The sequence below is a fragment of the Lissotriton vulgaris genome, chromosome 11 (genome assembly GCF_964263255.1).
Source record: "Lissotriton vulgaris chromosome 11, aLisVul1.2, whole genome shotgun sequence".
NCBI lineage: Eukaryota > Metazoa > Chordata > Amphibia > Caudata > Salamandridae > Lissotriton > Lissotriton vulgaris.
Genome location: NC_141699.1, coordinates 510,489,702 through 510,509,876, shown reverse-complemented (window position 1 = coordinate 510,509,876; position 20,175 = coordinate 510,489,702). Strand labels below are relative to the sequence as shown.

General features: G+C 42.8%; 1 protein-coding gene across 1 annotated transcript in view; it reads left to right on the top strand.

Annotated features, from left to right (window-relative positions):
• Positions 1 to 12,478, top strand: part of LOC147683089 (bolA-like protein 3) — a 78,734-nt gene extending 66,256 nt beyond the window's left edge. Inside the window, exon 4 of the mRNA XM_086943575.1 lies at positions 12,185 to 12,478. Coding sequence (XP_086799701.1) covers positions 12,185 to 12,250 — 66 coding nt within the window. The 3' untranslated portion in view covers positions 12,251 to 12,478. The remainder of the gene's footprint in view (positions 1 to 12,184) is intronic.
• The last annotated feature ends 7,697 nt before the right edge of the window (positions 12,479 to 20,175 follow it).

The window sequence follows — 20,175 nt, the reverse complement described above, 5'->3', positions numbered from 1 at the left end:
GGCAAGGAATTTATTTATCAAAAGATAGAATATAAATGATTATAATGCATTACTAGAACAATAACAAGGCACAATCCTGTGCTGTACTAGAACGGAAAGGAAACATAGAAGAAGGTGAAAAGGGTGTTTCAGGCAAAAGACAGAGCAGACAGGGTACTGTAATGAGTAAACAATAATGACAGTATCGCCTGGAGTGGCACATACAGCAACAAATATGAATTATTTTCATGTATACCCACTTTTGGGTGTCGACGTTTCGATCCCTCGCTCAAAAATTAAAGGGGATCATCTTCAGGACTTATGTAATAAGAATTGCCTGAATTAAGGACGCCTGTTGGAGAAATAATAAAGAACAACAAACAGGGACATTATCAGAAAAGAATCTGGGAGAGCGGTCAAAACATACCCTGCTTAACATTTACTACGTTCGGAATCGCGGTGTGGGTGCAGTGATGGTACCAGTGGTATCATGCTGAATAAATTCATTCAACATTCACATGCAAAGATCCTCGGAATCGCAGTGCGAGACTTGTATTGGAGGTGAGTGGTCAGAAGTTGTGACAATGCGAGTGAAAACAAAGCTCAAAGCCCAGTGGGCTGGTGGTTGGGTCGAGCATTGTGCACCTAAAGTTACACGGAGGAAAGGACTCTGTGGTTTGGGTGGAGGGTTAGCTATGCACTAAAACATACCTCTTGGATTAGAGGTGGGGTTGGCAGAATGGAATCTAGAGAGAAACCTTTTGGTGAAATGCTGGTTTTTAGGCAAACCCGTGCTAGTTCCTATGTTTAAGGAATAAAAAACAATGGGGTAAGGATTTATCTCAGTTTTTCATGGTACATAAAAAAGAAAGAAGCAAAAAGGACAATTTTTGTTACTATAAGTCTCATGACAAGTTGAACATTGACCAAAAACACAGTGGTGCTGGGCTCAGCATCCTGTTGATACTGCCTATGATAATGATTGAACTCAGAATGTTTTTAAACATCACATGTAAATATGAATTTATGTCACCCTCACTCCCGCATGCCATTACCCCTTTGCGAAAGCGATACTAGCTCACTCAATCACTATCTAACTCCATTCCCCAAGCATGACTGTTTAATAGCACACCCTTTCTTTTCCAATTCCAATACCACCATTGTGTATGGTAGTGCGCTTTCCATTTGAGGAAATTTCCTTTAAATTAAGAATAAAAATTACCCCATTTGCACCCAGGTTGTGCCCTCAATACTATATTCCGTTTGTTTTCCTTGGAGAACTCCCCACTCCAAGATGTCGGCCATCACCACTGCCACGTGACCATTCGCTATTACACACAAATGGGCCCACCTAGCTTCCACTCTACAACCAGGAAGTAGGTCCTAGGACGCCGGCAACTCGCCGCGTGAGTGAATTAGACCCGGTAAGCACTTCTTATCCTTTCTACCTTGCAAACCCCGGTTGCACACCACTCGATGGGCGTTAATAGCTGTAAACCCTTTTTTTACAGCGGCTCATTCCAGTCATTGTTCCAATCGCGGTGACGGCCATTAAGCCTCCCGTTAAGACGACATCCTTCCCCATTGTGGCACTGATGAAACTTTAATCGGTATGTGTTTACCATTTCGCCTTGGCAGTTCCTTGATTGCATATTAAAGCTCGTACCTCCTCACTAACGGCTAATTACTTCATTCACAGATCGGCTACGTATTGTAACCGACATTTCCTGGAAACTCCAATCATTTCAACCTGTAAGCCAGTAATTCAACTATTTGAAGGTACACCGCCCTTGCGCTTCTTTCTTTTTTTATGTACCATGAAAAACTGAGATAAATCCTTACCCCATTGTTTTTTATTCCTTAAACATAGGAACTAGCACGGGTTTGCCTAAAAACCAGCATTTCACCAAAAGGTTTCTCTCTAGATTCCATTCTGCCAACCCCACCTCTAATCCAAGAGGTATGTTTTAGTGCATAGCTAACCCTCCACCCAAACCACAGAGTCCTTTCCTCCGTGTAACTTTAGGTGCACAATGCTCGACCCAACCACCAGCCCACTGGGCTTTGAGCTTTGTTTTCACTCGCATTGTCACAACTTCTGACCACTCACCTCCAATACAAGTCTCGCACTGCGATTCCGAGGATCTTTGCATGTGAATGTTGAATGAATTTATTCAGCATGATACCACTGGCACCATCACTGCACCCACACCGCGATTCCGATTGTAGTAAATGTTAAGAAGGGTATGTTTTGACCGCTCTCCCAGATTCTTTTCTGATAATGTCCCTGTTTGTTGTTCTTTATTATTTCGACAACAGGCGTCCTTAATTCAGGCAATTCTTATTACATAAGTCCTGAAGATGATCCCCTTTAATTTTTGAGCGAGGGATCGAAACGTCGACACCCAAAAGTGGGCATACATGAAAATAATTCATATTTGTTGCTGTATGTGCCTCTCCAGGCGATACTGTCATTATTGTTTACTCATTACAGTACCCTGTCTGCTCTGTCTTTTGCCTGAAACACCCTTTTTCACCTTCTTCTATGTTTCCTTTCCGTTCTAGTACAGCACAGGATTGTGCCTTGTTATTGTTCTAGTAATGCATTATAATCATTTATATTCTATCTTTTGATAAATAAATTCCTTGCCCGGCTGGACAAGGAAGGCAAACCTATAGCAGCCGATTGTTAATGAATAGGGTGTCTCACTCCAGAATGTAAAAAAAAAATTGAAAGCTGAGCCACGGTGCACAGGTAACAAATGGGGACATGCCCATAGGAGAGCCTGTGTTTAGACTTGATAGGCAAGTGGTTATGGAGGGGCAGTACAATGGCTAGACAAGTGCTGGATGGAAAGCGTTGCCTACATGTACTATATGGAGGGGCAGTAGCATGCATCACAGCTCCCACAACCATCAGCAGTGGAAATCTGGAGCAGTATTAATAAGGAAATGGGATGGAAAAATAGATTGACCCTTTAGACACTGTTATGTATGGGTACCAAAATGAGGACGGGGACCACCCCTGAGAGATTTAGACACTGGACAACATTAGAATATCCATGCTGAGCGAAGTGTGGGATGCTAATGGGAGTCCTATCATTCACACACCTATAGGTCAAACGTGAAATGAATACATCACAGACCTTCATGTATCTTCAACTGAAACAGGTACCAGCTGCGAGCATAGGGATGGATGAAGAAACAATGTAATCCTTGCCTCCAGACAGAAGCTGATGGATTCCTTTAGGACAAAAAAAATAATAGGGACAGTGTACTGACTGTAAGGACAGAAGACAATATAGGGGAGTAGGCTTTCCGGTTTCTAAGAGAACCAGCTTTAGGCTGATACAAATTAAGAGACACCATAGAATTTACTACAAAGTGCTGCAGCTCCATAAATGTGGGATGGCACAATTAATTTTGCATGTGAAGATATTGACAAAGGTGCACCTTTTTAGGTCGAGGACTCCGTTGCACTGCTGTAAGCAGTGGGGGCGGAGCTCCAAATAATTAATGTTTTTTTAGTAAGGGGGCTTTAACCCGCCCCTCTTCTCCATTGGCTGGCCTAGTAAATGCTGGCCAGCCATTGGAGGAGAGGGACGTCACTCCCCTTAAGCCCCGTCTTTTTCGGATTCGGGGGCGTGTTTTTTAGCTTCTTTCTACCTGTGACGTCATCCGTCACTCAAACCTAAAAACACGCCTGAATCCGAAAATTACAGTGTGTTTCTCCGAGGCATTTCTGCCAAGCCTCGGAGAAACGTGGTTGTGTGGAGCGCTCCTCTTGTTTTTTGGTAGACACTTGGAGATTAAGTGATTTGTCCAGAATCCCATATGTTGTGCAGACGCCGAGCTGGTTCCCCAGCTCCAAAGTCGCGAGCTCTGGCCGTTGCGCCACATCCTCGTCTGTTCTGCCTTTCGCCTCGCCCATGCCCTTCCTTCCCCCATAATTTCTCTCTTCTTCCCCCTCGCGTATATCTCCATCTCCACACGCTCTCCTTTCTCCGTTGCACGGCCCTCCCTTCCCCTGTTTATTCTCCCCGCTCCTGGGCCCGCTCCCCTTGGTTCCACCCTGCCCGGCCGCATCTGCCTCCAGGGTTGTGCGAGGGGGTCATCAATCTTAGTGCGGACATTTGAGCAGACGGGAAATCCTTGTGCAAAGAGGAAACGGTAAAGGAGCCCCGCCCCCTGAAAAGAAAGGGGGGGGGGGGGAGGGCGCTTTCTGGATCATGAGCCTGAAATACTCGCTAGAAGGTACGGATCATCCAGGATGGAGCAGTAATGCAAAACTTAAAATGTGACCGATATTTGATGAGCCCCACAAAGTGGAACTTTCACATAAACACCAGGAAAACCATCCAAATGCGTAAACGCGCGTAGAAATGCGTACACATGTCTAATGTAATATTTAAAACATCTTCTGTGGCTAATATACCATTTCAAACGTACATCATCTCGCATCTGTCTTAAGTGTACTCATCTGTCATGTCCATGCTACTCATCTGTCACTGCACGCAATATCATTTAATGTAATATCATCGCAGGCTATGTCATATGTCATTAAAACATCTACCGTGGCTGGCTTTGTCAAACGTCGTCTGTCACACGTTGTAATATTTAAAGCATCTGTCATTGAAGCACGCAGTCTAGAGCACGCAGGTTACAGCACGGTGTAATCGCAGGATGCGTTGTAATATTTAAAACATCTTCCGCGGCTGGCTATGTCAAATGTCATCTGTCACGCAGCACGCATTGTAATATTTAAAGCATCTGTCATCGCAGCACGCAGGCTAAAGCACGCAGCACGGTGTCCTCGCAGGACGCAGCATGCGTTGTAATATTTAAAACATCTTACGTGGCTGGCTATGTCATATGTCATATGTCACGCAGCATGCGTTGTACGCGTTGTAATATTTAAAATATCTGTCATCGCAGCACGCAGGCTGCAGCACGGTGTCATGCAGGCTATGTAATCTGTCATCGCAGCATGCAAAACATCTGTCATCGCGCAGGATAAGTAATGTCATCTCACCCTGCTCTGTCACGCAGCATGCATTGTAATATTTAAAACATCTGTCATCGCATCACGCACAGGCTATGTAATCTGCCATCATAGCACGCAGGCTACAGCACGCAGCACGGACGCGTTGTAAGCTGTAGCCTGCGTTCTAAAAGCATACGATGTAAAGCCTCCTGCGATGTTAAAGTTGCAATGGCACCATTTTACACACTACAAAATTTACCACGATTTTTGCCCGCAGGTGTCTAGTAGCAGTAGAAAATATTGTGCACATAAATATTTCCTTTCAAACTATGCGTTTCATCTGTGAGCCGGTTCCTTGCCGGTATCACCTGTAGGTACACGCACCCCCCCCCAGCACACGTAACCCCCCAGGCACACGCACCCCCCCCCCTACAACTACGCCCCACTCACCTGGCTACAGGCTCCTTCACGGGGGGCTTCCCTCACTTGCATCGGCGGCCTCTGCTCCTCCTACGTGCCTACACCGTTTCACAGCGCAGGATAAGTAATGTCATCTCACCCTGCTCTGTCACGCAGCATGCATTGTAATATTTAAAACATCTGTCATCGCATCACGCACAGGCTATGTAATCTGCCATCATAGCACGCAGGCTACAGCACGCAGCACGGACGCGTTGTAAGCTGTAGCCTGCGTTCTAAAAGCATACGATGTAAAGCCTCCTGCGATGTTAAAGTTTTACACACTACAAAATTTACCACGATTTTTGCCCGCAGGTGTCTAGTAGCAGTAGAAAATATTGTGCACATAAATATTTCCTTTCAAACTATGCGTTTCATCTGTGAGCCGGTTCCTTGCCGGTATCACCTGTAGGTACACGCACCACCCCCCAGCACACGCAACCCCCCAGGCACACGCACCCCCCCCCCCTACAACTACGCCCCACTCACCTGGCTACAGGCTCCTTCACGGGGGGCTTCCCTCACTTGCATCGGCGGCCTCTGCTCCTCCTACGTGCCTACACCGTTTCACAGCCGCCCCTGGGGCGGGACTTCCGCCTTCTGCCCTTCTCCTCCAGTGACTTTGTGGCACGGGCTTCCCGCAGAAGGCGGTAGTCCCGCCCCAGGGGAGGCTGTGAACGCGTAAAGAACCTGTGTGTGTGGCTCTGTGTGTGTGTGGCTCTGTATGTGTGTGGCTCTGTATGTGTGTGGCTCTGTATGTGTGTGGCTCTGTATGTGTGTGGCTCTGTGTGTGTGTGGCTCTGTGTGTGTGTGGCTCTGTGTGTGTGTGGCTCTGTGTGTGTGTGGCTCTGTGTGTGTGTGGCTCTGTATGTATGTGTGTGGCTCTGTATGTGTGTGTGTGGCTCTGTCTGTGTGGCTTTATCTGTGTGTGTGTGGCTCTGTGTGTGTGGCTCTGTGTGTGTGGCTCTGTCTGTGTGTGCGTGCATCTGTCTGTGTGTGTGTGTGTGGCTCTGTCTGTGTGGCTCTGTCTGTGTGTGTGTGTGGCTGTGTGTGGATAGCTTTTTTGTTGGTGGCTCTATGTGTGGGTGGCTCTGTCTGTGTGAGAGTGGCTCTGTGTAGGTGGCTCTATGTGAATGACTGTGGGTGGCTCTGTGTGGGTGGCGCTGTATGTGTGGGTGGCTTTGTGTGTGTGGCTCTGTCTGGGTGTAAATGCAATAGGTCATGCATTTGCGAGCGATTAAGCTATTGGCATTGTAAATGACAATGCCATTTATTTAACGATTAAGCTATTGGCAATGTAAATGACAATGCCATTTATTTATAATTTAAACTTTTTTTTTTTAAATGTCATGAGCAATAGTTCTACCTTTAATAATGCCGAGACCATTGCATTGTAAATGCTTGTTGCATATACTGTGGGGAAGCTCGGTGATAGCATTCTGCTGCAGAGGAGAGGTATGGTGCTGGAAGATATGGTGGATTGGTCAATAGAGACCACTTCTTCAACGGTGTTGCTGAAGATCTGATAGACGTACTTGAGTTAATACCAGAGACTGTGAATTAGTTTCACTGTGACTAAAAGGGACTGCACCGTGTATGAAAATCGAAATTGGCCACTGAAATTTGAGATTCTATATGAGGATGTACTGATTTATAGCAGTACTGACTAGAAACATGTGGACTACTTGTTAGATTGTTGGAAGGTTATGCCAGAGATATAGATAGACACGTCGTGGGGCAGTGATCTGACTGGCACATCTGACAATAAAGAAGCCTGGAGACTTGGCCTAAACATGGCCATTGGGAGATGGCCATTTATTTATTTACCTCCTGTTTCCACTAATGTCTATACAAAGCAACTGTTTTGTTGTTTGATATTTGGTCTTGCAGTGTTTATTATATTAGAGGTGTTTGGAGAGTAATTGAAAATAAAATAAAAAGCATTACAAAAACAATTGAAGTAAACGTTTTGTGCACTTGATGGTGAGTACCTTTCAGTAAACTCACAACGATCTTAGGTTAGTGGAACAGGGGAGTAAAAGCAAATATACATATATAGAACAAGGTTCAGTCCCTTACAAGACCACATTAGATTTATAATTCTTAGTCTCAAATATCAGCACATCTGCAAAACAAAATCCCTCACTGTAAAAATTATAAGTGGGAAACTTTAGGTAGTACCCATTGTTAGATGATAAACACAAAGATTGTATCAGCGGACACTACGATGCCGCACCTAAAAACCCAGTTCCAAAACGTTTGTGCCGCCAACCCCGACGTCAGCTGCTAATTGGCGTCGCTGTGCTTTCCAGATCAAAGATACTTTGTTTGGTTTTCTATGGGGCGCACAAGAAAAAAAGTCCAGAAAGATTGTCACTGTATATAGAAAAGTTATTTATTTATTATTGTTCATTCTTTTAAAAGTAGTCACCGTGTACTTTACAACCAAATCAGCCAACGCGTTTCACTCCCTAACAGGGAGTTTCTTCAGGGCTGAAATCAAAGTAGATAAGAGAACCTCCATGAGTTTTACATATCATAAATAGATCTTGTTCCTAAACACAATTTGGCATACACATTTCATATTCACTCTGAACTAAAAGACATGTTACAAGTAAAAACACACTACAAGAGAAGATACAGTAACTGATAGGGGAAAGAACCTAGAGCCTCAGTACAACGTACAATGACCCAAGTGCTGTAATTACAACTTTTCTTATATGATAATTTCTCATTTCATATTCATATATGCCTAATAACTATTCGACAATACATTCTGTCAAACAAGAAATGGCAAATCTTAAGCAATATGTTTTGTAAAAACACGACAAGGTTTTTGTAACAATCCCTATTCCAACCTGTGTGGTCATAGAAGGGGGGACAGCAAGTTGCGGGGCAACACAAGAAAGAAAAGGGAGTGAACAGAATTATCTAGATTGTCATATAGTTCAGCCTAATCAAGAGAATTTTTCATTTAAATCCATCACGTCCTGAAACAAGATTACACTTTCACAAGTTGTTATCCATGTCATCCAACACTAATTTGGTTACTCTGCTCATAAATTTGTCTTTTGTTGCTATAGTCACAAGTATTGATGGAAAAGAAAAAAGGTAAAGAAAAAATAATAAATAAATATAGATTAAAATGAGTAAGGCAGAAAAAGAAGAAAGGAAACGGGAGGTGCCTCTCACAGCAAGAGATAAGGTATCTACACCAGGTAATTTAGCTAAACCTCCCCTAGTCATAGTATATATTAGCTATGATGGCTATTAAATCCAAACCTCATCATTCTTCTTAAACGGATATTTTATACATATCTAATCTTACCGACTAGAGTTTACACCGGAGGCGCACACACGGATCCTCCAAATTTCATAAACAGAGTTTATATCTCTTGTTCCTGACGGTTGAGTTTTCTACAGGTAAGGAAATCGTATCATTATCCATCACTAATCCAAAAACCATTTTATGGTTAGAGGTTACAAAAATCCCTATTCTGTTTAATAGGCCTGAGACTAGTATGCGACTTTTGTCAGGTTTGTTTAATTAGTTAAAGAGACATCAATTAATATCAACCTGTTGTTCTTGTTTCCAAAAGTACATAACCCAAACGTTCATATATCGCCCATTGTACTAACCTACTTGTCCTTGGTATTGAGTATGGATGAGCAGATCTGCATTGGCTGCCGGTAGCCCAGAGGGCGGCTTTTAAAACCGGCTGCATTATCTTTAGGGCATTACAAGGCAAAGGCCCCAAATTTATCATCAACTTGCTTGCCAGATACATCCCCTCCCGCAACCTCCGTTCTGGTCACAAAAACTTGCTCACGGTGCCGGTTGTTAGGAAACAACGTCAGGGCGGCAGCTCCTTTCATTTTCTTGCTGCCTCCCTCTGGAACTCCTTGCCAGCTTCTTTAAGGTCACACGAGAATATTCTAGCCTTTAGACTAGCCTTTAAGACCTGGCTTTTTAGAGAAGCCTATCCTTAGATGGTCTAAGTTGTCCTCCTGTTGTTGTGTTGTGCTTCTGAAAACTTCCTACAGCGCCATGAAGCCTACGGGCGTACGTGCGCTTTATAAGCTAAATTTAACATAACATAACATAACATTAGTTTTCATTTTTGATGGTTCTAAATTCTTCAACAAACCTATATAAGGATAGGGGAGATGATATTGTCATTTCCCTCAGAGAATATTATAAACGGTTGCCATGCTTGCCAAAAATTGCCTCATGCATACCTCATGATAAGGATAATATGGAATCCCCTATAGGTGGCGTCTCACGCTCCGGTGCTTAGAATTTCTGGTGAGGAAGTCGTGTTGCTTCCTCCTCCCACAGTCGTTTGTAGGTTCCAAAGTCATGAACCTAATATAAAAGATCAACAACACTAAATGGAATATCACAAATTGTATTTATAGACATAAAAATAGTGGCGAGCAATGTTATGAAGTCTCCTTCTAAGAGACCTAAAGAAACCAACTTATTATTATTAAATTGGTGTCAATAGTTAAGTCCCAGGACTCCAACTCCCAGCATTCCTATCAACTGGCGGGCTGGTGGCCTGGTCCCAGCTTCTCTCCAAATCAACAATGTGAATGTAACAAAATACGTGCATGTTCACAATAAGAATCCCAAGTTAAAGTACGATGCAGACTAGTATCAAAACTGACATCCCTTATATAGAGAATTTAAGAGATAAATGCAGAGTATGTTTATTTTAGATTCGGATGCCGCAATTGTCTCATTTGTAGATAGAATCGACATTTATCAGATATCCTCTTCCGTATTTATGACAGGGTTCATGTAAATACAACGTAGCGCTCCCAGGGTTTATAAGCTAGGGATTATCATCACGTCGGGCATTCTACCATCACCCCTGAGTATACATTTCTATTGCGTGGGTTACGAAGGAGAATTAGTGAACAAATTGAGGTAGCGCGTGCTAGGAATTATCACCACTTCGGACACTCAACCTTCGCCCCTAGGTACACATTGCTATTGCGTGGGTGATGTCCGAGGTTTAAAAAGAAAACCGGATTATGTCTGCGCGTTTTGAGAGAAACGACAACTCTCCCGATTAGCTTACTTCGAGTTGGTACGTCAACATGCCGGGTAATCAGACTCCTCAAATTAGTCATATCAATCGCGCAGTGCTTAGCCCACAATTATTGGGCTTACTCCTATTCTAACCCCGATGTAAAAGCCCAACCAACAACCAATTTCTCACCTGGAAAAGTTTCCTCAGTCGTCTCACCAGAACGGCGTGGATGGTCCCAAGCTGAGACCGCCATGTCAGACATCCCCTTATATTTACACGTGATAGTCGTAAATTGTTAGCGGCCCTCCCCCTCGGATGTTAGGAGGCACGTACTAGACAAATTGCGCTCAAACGTGGGTGCCATACTTGAATGGTGTAAGTGTGTGGTGAAAAGTATGTAAATCATGCTATTGTTTAAAGTCTTGCTATAGGTTTGTTTAATTAGCGTTCATAAATAACAGTGTTCTTTTCTCATTGTTTCAAAAAAAGCTTCTTTAAACTCCTTTACATTTAAAATTTGGAACCGACAGTCAGGTCCGTGATTGAGCGCCATATTTGAGTGATTAAGTTTTCTATGTATTGATGGCTATTGGAGAGGCTCGGTGTAAGGTATTGATTGATTTAAAGGAATAGAAATAGCACAAATATGCAAGTGTGATCACATTACATAATCAATGTGCTGCATGGAAAATATTGTAGATGTCTTAAAAAAAGCATAGTGCATCCTATTGTCCCAATTGAATGCCTAGTGCACAACCGAACCACTGCGCATTATACAGAGAAAGCATTGCCTTATGCTATTCAGAAACAGGTATTCAATGAAAGTCATGAAAATAAAAACATATATCGCTAACCCTAAATGTAACACTGTTAGAAATTAGTCATGCTGCATTTAAAATATGGCAAAAGGGAGACTTGCCGGAATACATCTACTTCCTTCAATACATGGAAGCACCACAGGTCAGAGTCCTTAACAAATATTTGCATTTTCATTTCAATATTAAGTTAAAGCATGCTCATCAATATCAGGGTTTGGCACAGATGAATCACCAACAAACCGTATTGGCATAATGGATACTACCAGCAAAATGTGTGCCAGAGTAAATGCGGAGCATGAAAACACACCTAAGGCAATTAATTGCCTAATATCAGTCCCCACATTACCTAATCACCCCAGCATAGACTACTCATACCATAAAGCTTCAGTGTGTTAGTACGCACATTACTGAATGCTCTCAGAGCAGGGAAGGAGTGGTTTGTTCACTCCAAGTGCGCAATGAATGTTTGGCCGGCATTACAGCCTGCGTGGAGAACATGCCCAGGCCACTATTCCCTGGCCAAGCGCCGATCCACTGCTCTAAGGCCAATCACAAAACTGCTTTGCAGCATTGTGATTGGCTTAGGGGAGGGAGCCTGGCTGCTTATTGTTCTGGCCCGGTGAGGGAAGACTGAGATGTTGGCGAGAGCGTGAGAGTGGTGAGCAGATAATTTTTTTCTTGTTTTTTTCTTTTTTTTTACATCCACACCCACCCCACCACTTCCGATCCGTGCAGGCTGCTACTGTAAAATAGATTTTTAAATGTAGGGTAAAGTTAACAAAATTGATGGTAAGTCTTTTAATTCAGATTTGTAAATTGTTTGCTATTGTATGAATATTTTAAAATTACATACATTTGCATATAAAAAACGTCTGAAGCTCTTTAAATTTGTGTTTCTTACTCAGGCACTTAAAGAAGAAATTAAAGGAATGCATGGACTAAGGATTTTTACTTCATTCCCCAAACGCTGAGGACAACATAACGCATGTGGCTATGTGCAATATATAAACTTTGTGACACATACTTGAAATGTTGTAACTAAATGAGTGCCTGTTTTCTAAAATAATTATCAGATAGCTTACGAAACCACTGAATTACGAAGAAAACCACAAGCTTATATTTAACTGTGCTCACGTGTATTATAATAGTTAAGCATTTTCGTACTGTGAATATTAAAATTAAAGAATGTATATACATTGCTTCATAATTCCACTTTCATTCATTTGCGGCTGCTAGATATACACAATCAATATCAAATAATGATCATAGTCTGGCAGCTGAGTTATTGTTCACTGCTATAACAAGCCAAGCATTACCCCTTAAGATAGCTTTGTCCTGCGTAATTTAGGCACACACCATGAAAATGAATAGTTGTCAGCCAAAAATGCATCTGGGTAATGTACTGTGAAAACATCAACGTTTGGATATGTTTACAGCAAAAGTTATTCTTTTTACACATTACCTATGCACCCTCTCCTTTTAATTGTATAAATGCATATATATTAAGGGATACCCTGCTTGTGGGGGAGGGGGGGAGAGTGTACCTGGCCTAGAATTCGAGTCACTGAGAAGGGGGCAGAAGGAGGAGACCCCAGTGCTTACCTGCTGCTATAAGGCGCACTGCTATTACACGCTGCGCCCAGGCGAAGCCAATCAGCGCCAGGAAGAGGCAGGAGAGGACTATTCCTCTTGGCTCGATTAGTCCAGTACTCAACACCACTTTGTACCTGAGGAAAACACACTGGTAAGAACGTATTGTTTTGCCTTTGTTCATGAGGGCTATATGCAAATTGTCCCTATCATAAAACAATTGCCAGTTATGTAAAGCCATTTATGACTATCATTTCTTAGGCAATGTTACTTTAAGGGAATTCATTTTTGGGATGTATGACCCTGTTATTGAATATATAACCTGCTGAAATACAGGGAAAATAAAGTGTCAGCTGCCCATTCATCCTGATAATAAAACCCTTTGTATAACTGATGTTGAGTCACAGAAAGAACCCATTTTGCAACTCAAACCAGAAAGCTCAAATCCCATTGAAACCTTGTCTTGCAGAAAAACTCAACAAGAGCAAATTGCGCATGCGGTGGATAACCAGGCACATGATAAATTTGAAATTAAGGTTGTCATAGACAACTTAAAAGCATAGTTCTCGTCCATAAAAGGGGCAATTCCTTCACTAAATTGCAGGCTAAGAGACCTGCATTAAAATTGTGACTTTAGCTATAGGATCTCCTGCCACTCTAAGGACTGGGGGTCCTATGTAGGTAGCCCAATACCGGTCGGTAACCGCCGAAATTACCAAATTTCGTCCGTTACCGACCAGTATTAGGCATTTGAGATGTAGGGTCCAAATTTAGGGATTCGGTAATTTACCGAATCGGTAATTCAAGGAAGTGGTAAAATACTAAATCCTTAAAATACAGATTCGGTAAATTACCGAATCCGTAATGTAGGGAGCACTCAAGTGAGTGCATTTCTGAGGTAAGGATTCGGTATTTACTACCAACTAAAAGTTGGTGGTAAATATCCAAAACCTTAGAAAAAGCTAATTTGTGCTTTTCCAAGAATGCCATGTGGCAGGCATACATGCCCTTAGGGCATGTATGTGTGCCACATGTGCACACATGCACGATTCAGGGGTGCAACAGGGTGTCAATGTGACACCCTGCCACCCTTGAATATGTACCCCCTATTACGATTGGATATTTACCGAATCTGTAATAGTGAATGGTATCCCATTCATTCCTATGGGCCTCCCGAATGGGAATTACCGAATCGGTAAATACGGAATCTGTATTTTCCTGAATTTTACCGGTTCTGTAACATTTACCGAATCAATACCTTCATACCATTTACCGATTCTGAAATATGGAATCGGTAAAATTTGGTATTTTAGAATCGGTAAATTTGGATTACCTACATATGGCCCTGAGTCCCCTAGCCGGCCAGCCCCTAAAGTTGTTGTATCAGATTATATCCATACACAAAACAAGCCACCTTACTCATATAAGGATGTTCGAAATATTGATACAAGGATGACCCAAGGAGGGACACCTGGACAGAAGAGTGTTTGGTCTTAGTTAGTAGTAAAAGGGTACAAGTTCTGATGGCTTCCTGTTGAATCCCCGCAACTTTAAAATATCTAACCAAATTTATCCTATGAGGAGAGTAGGAGGCGCTACTCCTCATCTTACTACCTGGGGGGCAATTCAAAGAAGCTATTCACTTAGCACCAACAAGTATGATTTTGAACATCCTGAATCAACATATCAGAAAGGGTTCGGTAGAGAACCTGAAATCTACCTGACAAATGTACCAAAGCTGAAACCAGGTCAAAGGAAAAACAAGGAGGCACTCGTTAACAAAACAATCAATTGGATCCGTTCCAATAGGCAGTGCTATTCCTTCATCCATAAAGATATAATCACTGCTTATTGACTCTCTGACCAGTCGGATAGATTTGTTTTGATCAAACTGGTTCCAGACCTTTGTGATTTAATAAATGGCCTCTTGGCAATGGAAGCAAGGTCCATACCTCCAACTGGTTCAAATATTAAATTTAAAATAAATTTGAGATCTGGTGAAGGGAAAACATTAGCCCCTATAACCCCCAGTTACCCAAGCGGAATGGAGTTATTCAATTCATACGTGTCTTATACAGGCCTTCCCCACCAGCTACTAAGAATCTTCAAAAACCAGCCTTACATTTGGGCCCTTCTGCTCCTGCCTTGGTTACACAAATCACAGTATTGAGGCCACTCCATCAAGATCTGGGTCCCCATCTGGTGGGGATCTTAATCTGGTCACGAATTTTGCTAAATTTGCCTACAAATTTGTTGAAAAAAATGATAGCTGTGATGGGATTGGGTTGACGATAAGGTGGTCCAAAGGTGTAATTGTGAGTTTATACAATATCTATAAATGTTCAATGATCCCAAACAAAGATTCCCTCCCATTGGCCAAACTTGAATAGCAGTTGTCTAATAGATCATCGCATCCTCTGCTAACTATTGTCAGTGATTTTAATTTAACATTTGAATCAATCTCTTTTATTGATTTTATTACTGTTCTTGAGTATGCAGCCTGAGGTATCCAAAGCTTGGAAGGGGAGCCACAAAAAAAAAGGTCTAATACTGTTATCCAACTCAAGTTGTTAACGTTGAAGTATGGTATGCGTGCATGTAACTACAGATCTAAATCAGATGGGCATTGAGAATATACTTCTGTAATAGAGCAGAGTAAAAGCAGGATAGACTGCAGCCTATTGGACTTAGAAATATGGCAAGCAATTTGCGATTTTGGTGTATTTGATCTGGCAGTGACCACTATCCACTTATTTTATCTTTACAGACCACTTCTGTTCCTGATGAAAACAAAACTTATAAAATTTCTGAGGTGGTACGATCACTTGGCAACAGCAAAAGATGTATGCAGTGGTCTAAATTTCCCTCGAAGCCTGACATGATTATGCAAATTTACAACATATTTAACTTTCATCATTGGTCCCCTTCCCAAGAACTCTTCAAGTGAAGGATCCTTTCTTGAGCTACATCATAGTCTGTTCAACGAGTTTAAAAAATCTATGGACATCTAAAAGTTAATCTTCCAAGCCATTGCTATTTAAGTCCTCTCCTTGGTATAATGCCAATTGTAGGAAGGCAAAAGTAGAGTTAATTGTGGCTGAAAAGCAATGTGGCTTACAGAAGCTCAGTCTAGAACCAAGTATAAGAAAATCCTTGCTACTTCTAAACAGATTGGATAGATTCCAATTGAGCTAACCTTGTGAAAGAATCCAAAACTAACAATTTGGAAGCCTTTTTGGCATATCGTAGCTCATAGAAGCGCATTGGTCTCCAGCCCTCTCAATTTTTTTATCCTGCCATGTTTGTGAGAGAAACACTTTGTAGACTTATATACTGTATACAAACCTGTTGCAGAGATACCACGTCTAATGAAGGATGTTAAAGGCTCGGTGCTTAACCCAGAGGCTATTATATACCAGAGAACTACTCAATTAACTCCTTTTTTTTTTTACACATGAAGAGGTATAAATTAAGTACAACCTGCGAAAGCTCTCAGGCCTGCAAAATACCTGGGGACCTATATCGGTCTGTGCTAGCTGTATGAGACCCTTATATAAACAAACGTAAACAGAATTATTGCTTTTTTTTTTTTAAACAATTTACTGCATATTTATCGGTGTACACTGCTTTTGCCTACAACCCTGGGGCCAGCGGCTTAATATCCGGACAGCAATGCACAGCTACATTGGCCAACATCCCGAGGGGCAGGCAGCGAGGTATAAACAGCGTACAATTCAACATAATAAGCAATCCACAATGCAAGTGAGTATATTCCACAACATAGTCGCCAAGTAACCGTACAAATCCCCCCCCCCCAATTGCCATCCCCTTAACATCAGAAAGCAAACTTCATGAAACACCTGTTCTTAGTCTCCTGTGTCATGTCCATTGTAGCAGCCCGGCACATAAAAATCGTCCTCTGTTCCGCTAAGTCGATGCACTATAATACTCTTGTACTCTGCCTCAAACGTGTTGTCCTGCAAGGCCCACTATATGAACCTTCAGCTTCCACACAGACATTCATTCCCTCTGTAATTCAGCCCCCTCCAATCGTAACCAAGCAGCAAATGGTTCCCAAATGTCAGACTATCTGGACCTACTCTGCATTAGCTCCCAAAAGACAGATAGTTGGTCCCTGCAATACGTCACTGCCCTGGCCCATTCAGCTACAGTGGGTGGGCCTTGTTTCTTCCAATGAATAGCCACTTGTCGTTTTGCTAATAACAGCAACATAGCTACAAGTTTGCGGTGCTCGCTATGGATTTCATGTATATATCCTAACAATGCTACCATAGGCGTGACCTGTAATGTGACATTTGTTATGCGCTCTATGTGTCTAAAAACATCCGCCCAGTATTGCGCCACAGGTCCAAAATCCCAAGCCAAGTGGGGGAACATGGCGCTCCGGGCGCCTCATCTCCAGCATCTCGCATCCGGAAGTAAGCCCATGCTTAGCAGCTGTGACGGTGTGCTATACAATCTATGCAGGAAATTAAAGTGGATTAGTCCAAGTCTGTAATTTGGTGAAAGGTGTTCCAACTGTGTACAGCAGAACTGCCACTGCTTGTCCGCAATAACCAATCCAGCTTTTTCCTCCCATTCTGCTTTGGATTTAGTGTGCGTGATTGGGGATTTGCTCTGTGTGATGCTGTAGATGCGTGTAATTAGTTTCCGAGGCGATGGATTCAATAAAATATTCTCCAGCGCAGGCAAGGTAGGTGGCTCGCTCGGGAATTCTTTATATCTGGATCTTCATGCCGCCCTGATCTGATAATATAATAGCGTATCAGATGCCGTAGGCGTCTGGGAATCGCACATATGCGATAATGTTAAAAACTCTCCATCTGGAAATCGGTCACAGCCCTTCTCTATGTTACGTGACTTTGCCCGCAGACCAGTTGCCTTATCTAATAGAGGGCCGATTAAGGGGTTGGCATCCAGGGGCATAGACGGAGCGTAGAGCACTTCCTGCTTTGCTCTCTTCGCTATACCTTTCCATGCCCATCTCACCGCCTCTACTGTGTCAATTTCCTGTTGTGGGCGCTTATAAGGTTGGAATATAGCAGTGTTGAGTGGGAGTGGTGCAATCCTGTCTATTTCTATCGTCGCATGCGGTTGAAATGGTATAGGGTGGTGCCAGAAATGTAGGAATTGCGCCTGTGCGCTATAGGCATATAGCTCAAAATCCGGGGCTCTCAATCCACCTTGTGTAAAGGGCAGCGTAAGTATGTTCCATGAAATTCGGAGTTGTCTGCCCGCCCACACTAACTCCAGCACATTAGAGCGAAGCCTCTTAAAGAAATGGAGATTAAATGGCATAGGGATATTTACAAAGGGGTACAAGAATTTGGGCAGAATCACCATTTTAGCAATAGCTATACGTCCCGTTAAGGATAACGGTAGCTTCTTCCATCTCAGCAGCTTACTTTCCAGCCAGTCCATTGCTCTGCCATAGTTGGTCGTCCATATTTCCTGCAGAGACCTGCTTATATGGATACCTAGATATTTTGTCTCTCACTCTGCCCACTGAATTGGGAATTCCGACTCAAAGGGAGCAGCAGTGTCTGTTAATGGCAATATCACAGATTTCTTCCAGTTTATCTGTACTCCGTCAACCCTCCGTAGCATATGAACTCCCTCATCAATACATCAAAAGTGTCGCCAGGATTCATCAGATATATGGTCATGTCATCTGCGTACATAGATATCAAAATACCCCTGGTCGTAAATCCAATACTCTTCTGTGTGTGAAATTGCCGGAGCCTGGCCGCTAGGGGTTTCATTGCTATAGCGAACAGCAGTGGCGACAATGGGCACCCTTGGCGTGTCCCCCTAGTGATGCTATAAAGGCTCAGATACCTGGCCACTTATCTTTAACCTGGCTGTCGGGTTGGTATAAAAAACTTGAATTTGCCTTATAAACAACTGACTGAAACTCAGACGCGCCAGTACAGCAAAGAGGAATCTCCATTCAAGGGAGTCGAACGGTATTGTGGCATCCACAGCGCATCAGCGGCCTGTACCTGGGGGTCTAGTTAGTGAAGTACACCAAAAAATGTCCTCAGGTTGTGAGCAGTGGAGCGGCCCAGTATGAAACCAGACTGGTCCGGTAGAGCTATTTGCGGCAGCATAGGCTGTAGTCTGTTAGCCATTAACTTGGCGAATATTTTAGCGTCTAAGTTTATAAGAGATAGTGGCCTCCCGAAATGTCGGGGGAAGCATGCCGGTCTCCATGGCCTCCTGATAAACTTGTAACAACCTGGGGGCCAGGATATCTTTATTTTTTTTTTTTGTAATCAGAAGAAGAATGGACACTTGATACTACTTAACCATTGGTTAAGATGGGACACTCTCATAAACGCGGTGTTAATAGTGCGGTGTATGTCTTTCTTCCGCCCCTCACACGCGTTATGGCATTTATCATCGAGTGTTCCAACAACGTGCTATATGCCAAGCCTCAACCCGAGGCAACCTCTGGCGCTAGTAGCAGTGTCCAGAGATAAGGGAAGGGGAAGGTAGGGCACCCAAAGAAAAAGATAAAAAGCATATACTACACCAATGGAGATTTTAATAAAGAGGTGAAGTATTGCTATTAAAAATGGTTGCGGTATAATTGGAGGTCGGGTTAATGGATCTCTTTATACCTCTTTAACTATAGCGTCAACATGTTTCTGCTCCATGTCGCCCAGCCGGGTCTACGGAGCATTCGTCAGGACAAATACGTAACACAAAAACAGATACTGAAAAAATTAGAAAGAATTACTTGCACCATTTGTGTAGTAATGATATATGATGAATTTTCGCCTTTTCGGAAATTGTCTATTATGCTAACTGTATTCAGCTTCAGTCAGGCGGCAACGGGACTCTCTGGTCCCAGACAGCGCATGGGGAGTTCCCAGGACTTGTGCTGTCTCTGCCCCCGGATCATCGGGAGAGTCCCGTTGCCGCCTGACTGAAGCTGAATACAGTTAGCATAATAGACAATTTCCGAAAAGGCGAAAATTCATCATATATCATTACTACACAAATGGTGCAAGTAATTCTTTCTAATTTTTTCAGTATCTGTTTTTGTGTTACGTATTTGTCCTGACGAATGCTCCGTAGACCCGGCTGGGCGACATGGAGCAGAAACATGTTGACGCTATAGTTAAAGAGGTATAAAGAGATCCATTAACCCGACCTCCAATTATACCGCAACCATTTTTAATAGCAATACTTCACCTCTTTATTAAAATCTCCATTGGTGTAGTATATGCTTTTTATCTTTTTCTTTGGGTGCCCTACCTTCCCCTTCCCTTATCTCTGT